General features: G+C 35.1%; 1 protein-coding gene across 1 annotated transcript in view; it reads right to left on the reverse strand.

The window, feature by feature from the left end:
• Positions 1–1,715: 1,715 nt before the first annotated feature.
• The window catches only part of LOC106936889 (uncharacterized), a 10,875-nt gene continuing 6,827 nt past the window's right edge, over positions 1,716–5,763 (reverse strand). The window contains exons 5-12 of the mRNA XM_015018136.1: positions 5,307–5,575; positions 5,097–5,210; positions 4,963–4,978; positions 4,772–4,863; positions 4,450–4,500; positions 4,275–4,337; positions 4,087–4,146; positions 1,716–3,104 (exon numbers count right to left, since the gene is read on the reverse strand). Of these exons, the coding sequence (XP_014873622.1) occupies positions 3,037–3,104; positions 4,087–4,146; positions 4,275–4,337; positions 4,450–4,500; positions 4,772–4,863; positions 4,963–4,978; positions 5,097–5,210; positions 5,307–5,575 (733 nt within the window). The 3' untranslated portion in view covers positions 1,716–3,036. The remainder of the gene's footprint in view (positions 3,105–4,086; positions 4,147–4,274; positions 4,338–4,449; positions 4,501–4,771; positions 4,864–4,962; positions 4,979–5,096; positions 5,211–5,306; positions 5,576–5,763) is intronic.

Here is a 5,763-nt window from a genome sequence, read left to right on the forward strand (position 1 = left end):
TGATTTCTGACATACTTTTTGTCATGAGCTGATGATACAACAACGAATGGTGATTCCAGTGCAGTTTGCATTTTATATCAACTAACATGCTACTTAGTTATGCATTATTTGAAATACAATGCAAACTGCACTGCAATCACCATCCGTCCTACAAAAAAAAAGACACAAACACATCAGGTTTTAGTTTTATATATTATTATTACAGTATTTAATCAGTCACTGATGCTGAAGGTTGGTTCGACAGACCAAAGGGCAAAATTCTCCAGATTTGAAGCTGACATCATTTTGTCTCCAAAGTGAAACTTTTGTTTGAAATATATTATTTCTGCCAACGTCTTCTTAATAAATGTTATACAAGTGGATCAAATGATCAGCCAAGATTTTCAGTGTCATTTAACAGTAAAGAAAGAAGACAGTTCTAAAACATGCAAAAATTAAGGGTCATTATATTTTTAAGTCTGAGCAAAGGCTGGGGAACAATTTTTTGTGTTTGAGGTTTTTATTTTTTTGTAAAACAAGAGGTAAAACCTAAGGAGCTTTCTTCGCCCAGACCTCGGAAATAATATCACATTAATGACAGTTTGGCTTTCTATACATAATAAATACGCTGGAAGTCCAAAACTCTGTCTATATGCTTATGAGGCAATTCTTGACTCCATAAACAGTTTTCAGGACCATACTGTAATGTTATTAAAAACAAACTGTGTAAGAGTTAACACAGTCTGCAGCAAACTGAACAACCAACTTAGATTAAATGTTTAATTCTCTTTGGGCTCAAACATTTAATTCTTCACACCTCTGGGATGATCCTACCTTCACTATTCAAAGAGAAAAAGTGCTTACAGAGCACACTCAGCACACAGAGCAGTGTGTGACCCATGTTTATATCCAGAAATAAAATCCAGTGTGCGCTCCGGAAATGTTGTTCTTTGTCACAGAAGAAAGGCTTAAATTGCAGAATAAGGGCAGCATTTGTGAAAAAGGCAAACGTCTTCACAGAATATCCGTCCTTCTGGTTTCTTCCTTTGAGGAAACTAATTGTGGTTTTCAATTAGAACATTTCTAACCAAAAGCTCCTGTTGTCGATCTATTAGCCGGTTGGTCTATTCTTAGAAACAGCCACACACTGGTTCATTGGTTTGCATATATTATTTATGTTGTTTTTTACAGGAAGCTCGTATTTGAATATTACTAAAAGAGACAAAAGAGGTTTTGTAAATAGATTTTTGTGTGCTTTGCAAAAAAATAAAAAATAAACAATTAACCATTATTAATGACTACAAGTAAATATAGTTGCTTTTGTCCATCAAAGTCTCTACGTTTTAAGATGTAAAATGATGAAATAATGTAATTTCTTGAAGATTCACAATTTAGCCAAATTGTAGTTTTACTTTTCCTGGTGACAAACCTTCAAAAATTAAATATTGTTCTGTAATTATAGAAAAACATGTGGGAATCTGAAAAGGAAGTAAAGATATTATCTCTGCTGTTGTTTCCCCCCCAACCCTCTGCTTGACCTTGTCATTATTTATGGTTTTGCTCTGTTGTTGACCTGGCTGTGTCTGACCTCTACTGTGTGTTTTCTAATATCACTGGTTTGGTCCAATGAGAGCCCACAGTCTGAGCTGCCAGGAGGCGCCATCTTACCCCTGAGGTGTTTTTAACTAAAATCCCTCTGTTATTTTAAACCAATTCCCGTGATTCACTGGTCAGTCACTTTTTCAACAAAATGAAAACAAAGTTGGACCATACAGCTCCACTATTCTCAAAAAAAGATTTTAATAAACGAGTATGCCCATGGAAAACTACAGATATTAAGAAACTCAACAGAAAATTCCAGTAAAGCAGAGAGGAAATGGAGGGGGAAAAAAAATCGACAATCTACCACGTAATATTTACAACTCTGCTGTCAGAAATTCAAGAAATGCATAGTTTACCAGAAAACAATTAACAGTCACAAAAATAATCCCAACGTTTTGTTTTCTACCACTGATAAAATGACCAAAGCTGATTTTAATGCTTCTTCAAATACTGCAACTGACTCTCTTTGTGAACAGTTTAGAGGCTAGAATCAATTAAAGCTAACACTTTAGCTTCAAAAAGCTAACACTTTTAATGCTAAAATGTTTTAGGTCTAATTGAGTTCAGTTAGAGCTAACATTTTAAAATAATAGCTCTAATGGACTTAGCAACATTGTCTGAGCAAAAATACTGTTTATAAATCGATTCAAAGTTTGTTTTTACTTGAGGAAACTCTGGACAAGTTTGCTGTGGTTGAGATGCATCAACCACAAGTCAAACCAACCGTCTGCCTCTTGGACCCAATTCCCTCATTATTATTTTATTTTTTTTTATTTTATAGATTGTTTTCATATTAAATTTTAAACATTGTAATATGCGCTCTTCAGAACCCAAAAGAGCAAACCTAATACAAACAGAAACATGTTGTGCAACCACAATAACGGTCCCCCTAAAACATAGTGATCACTGAACAGAAAGCCGCTAAAGGAATAAAGAAGGGGTCACATAAATACATGTTGGGTTAGGTTGACTCATTCACTTAAATCTTTTAGCCCTGATGTCATTTACATTACTTTGTTCACTTCAAACTAAAACACATCTCTAATGTTTGTAATACAAAATTCATTTTCTCACTGCTGTTTATCTGCAAATCTGATAATTTTATGGTGTTTGATTTTCTTAACTTTAGGCATAAATATACCTTTCATGAAAAGAAATAAAAATAAAAAGCTATTTCTACAAAGTAATTGTAGCCATCTTGAGATCCGTCACATTTTTACGCCATTTTTCTGTTGTCGTTTTCACAATCTATAGTTGGGAGGCAATTTGTTTAACTCCGGAATATTACATAACTCACTTGATCAAATCTTGAATTATAGCTCAACTATATATCTTGGCATATTATTTACATTTTATCTCAATTGAAATTATTTTAAAATATATATAAATATATAGAGATCTAACGTAAATATCAAGAATATCTTGTTGAATAAATCCCATCAACATTCAGCATCATCAGTATCCAGAGGTCGATTTCACTTCAGAGTAAACGGCTGCATCGGCTGCTGCTGGACTGGACCTTCCTGTAGATGCAGAAAAAAATCAATACAGTTACATGGAAGAGGACAAATGTGAAATAGATATAAACCATAAAGATAACATTTTATTTGAGCCTTAAATAATCAACAAATAATCCATTTAAAATGCCTAAGCTAATACATTTCCTATATTCATTAAGTGTTTGGGTTGTGACAGATGGTCTGGATGTTTGTATGTAACAAAGCCATTAGTACAGAGAGTGTTTTCACACCCGATAGTCCGGTAGACACGATTCGATTGGGGAGCAAAATTGAAACATTTTCAGCTGGTGCGGTTCGCTTTCACACTGCACTGTGTCAAACAATCTAAACCCTTTGATAAACCATTTCACCCTGTGGTGGCGCTGCACCAAGAGCCACTGAAGAAAATGACAGGGAAACTTCAGAAGAAGACATGAGCGTACTTCCTTCTTCATAAAAGGTAAACAAAATTGAAGTAGGGTCAGATTTTAGTGGTTGTTGTTGGTAAAAGACCATGAGCTAGTGGAGACTTTCAGGTTTGTTTTGGTTGTATTTACCCAGAATGCCCTGCGCTATATTTCACTTCCTGCTTTTGGTGCGGTTTTCGGTCCGCTTGCATCCACACATGCATTCGAACCGCTTCAAAGTTCACCTCAACTGAACTGAGTCCTAGGTTTTTAGTTCACTGTTCTGGTCCACATCAGGGTTTGATTGATCATTCACACCTCCCTAAATGAACCGGACTTTCTAGGCTAATGAACTAGAATTTGATTAAAACGGATTAAGCAGGTATAATGTAAATGCACCCATAGTGTAAAGCTGATGATAAACGTGACTGTTTCCAAACAAGCTGAAACATCTCCTAGCACAAAATAGCATGAAGTTGATGAAAGATGTTGAATCTGAACCTGTAGTCTACACTAACAATTCATGAAGGCTTTAGATTAATATTTCTGATCATTTCTAACCGATGATGTCCAACAGTTACTGATTCTGCTGATTGTACCTGCAGCTCCTGCTCTGACATCAGAATAAACGGCGCCCTCCTGTGGTTCACGGTGGTCCCCTGAGTAATTATTAATATACATTATGTTTATAAATACTGAAGACAAAAAAAAAATGAATTTATGCTTTTTAAGAAAAACAATCCTTTCAGAAGACATGTTTTAACCCTTCAGTGTTGGAGGAACTCACTTTTGTTTTCAGAGTTTTTAAATTCAAGGAGAGAGTAGGTGATGTGTTGGTCGTCGTTTGCATCTGAAACACATCAAGACTTAAATTCAGCTACTCAGGAATTTAAGTTATTTGGAATTAGCCTTGATTTTGGCTTTGTGTTGGATGTTTCAGTGTTTCAGCAGGTAAACTTCACCATTTACAGGGTCTTCAGAGGGTCTCACTGAGTCATACAAGTTAGATGCACCTAAAGGTAACAAATAAAATGCAAATTATTTCCTATCACAATTATAGCAATTAAGTTTATTCCAGTTGGCCTTTTTTTTTTTTTTTTATTAGAAATTAATAGTTGAAAATTAAATAAAAATAAACTCAAGCTTTGTGGGGTTTTTTTTGTATTTCTGTCATAATTCAGTCACTGAAAGCTAAACAAAAGTTACAATTTTTGTTGACACTAATAATTTCATAATGTTATAAAAATACGATCAACTAATGATACAGACAGATTCAGTACTGACCATGTAGAGGAGAGCTGTACTCATTACCTTCAGATTGACTGACTGTGTGATTTGAGTCAGAGCCACGACCTCTGCTCTCTGACCCGACCAACCTGGAACAAACACAATATATAAAAAATAACATGAAAATGAAATGCATTGTAAATACTTTTTTGTGTGTCGATGAGAGCAAATGAAAGAGTTTTACAGACCTGAGGCAGAGAGGATCTGAAAGATACATTTATAGAAACATGATTAGATGTTCAGAGATTGTTTTTCTGGTTTTCAACATGAGATTGATGTCAGTATGACACTTTCTATATGTCATTAGAAGATTAAGTCTGACCTTTGAACTTTATGAAGCAACACACAAGCAGCAGGAGGACAATAAGAACGACTCCACAAACCGAACCAACGACCCAAATGACAGGAAATGAAGAGCTGCTCGGTTTTGAACCAGCTGTTATAAAATAAGAAAACATCTTGATATTAATATGAGTCTAGGTTTTCACAACTATTCATTACCTTATTAAAAGACGTACAACATTAAACTCACCTTTAACTCCCATCCAGCTCTGAGGTGAAGCTTTTCCTGAATGTTCACACTTGTAGAAACCTTCATCTGACTGAGACACTGCAGAGATCTTCAGCTCTCCTCTGCTGTCATTTTGGATCAGTTTGTCATTATGATAGAAAATCACATCAGAAATATTGTTTTCTCCTCTCAGTCTGCAGCTCAGAGTAACAGAAGCTCCTTCAGTCACAGGATGGACGGGGCTCACCAGGAGAAGACCTTCATCTGGAAACCAGACAGAGAAAATGAAGCTTCAGTCAGAAATCAGCTGCTGGAGACAATTACAGAAAGTTATAGAGAATAAACTGCACACATGATTTATTTATTTTTTTTTTTTAAATTTGAACAAATAAAACAATCTTTTCCCAATGTTCAATGAACCACACTGTACAATTTATTGTTAGATGTTGTTCAGTGTGGATGTTCTGTAGTGGCCCAG

Source organism: Poecilia latipinna, unplaced genomic scaffold, assembly GCF_001443285.1.
Source record: "Poecilia latipinna isolate Pla-1442-1.1 unplaced genomic scaffold, P_latipinna-1.0 Scaffold2236, whole genome shotgun sequence".
In the NCBI taxonomy this organism is placed as follows: domain Eukaryota; kingdom Metazoa; phylum Chordata; class Actinopteri; order Cyprinodontiformes; family Poeciliidae; genus Poecilia; species Poecilia latipinna.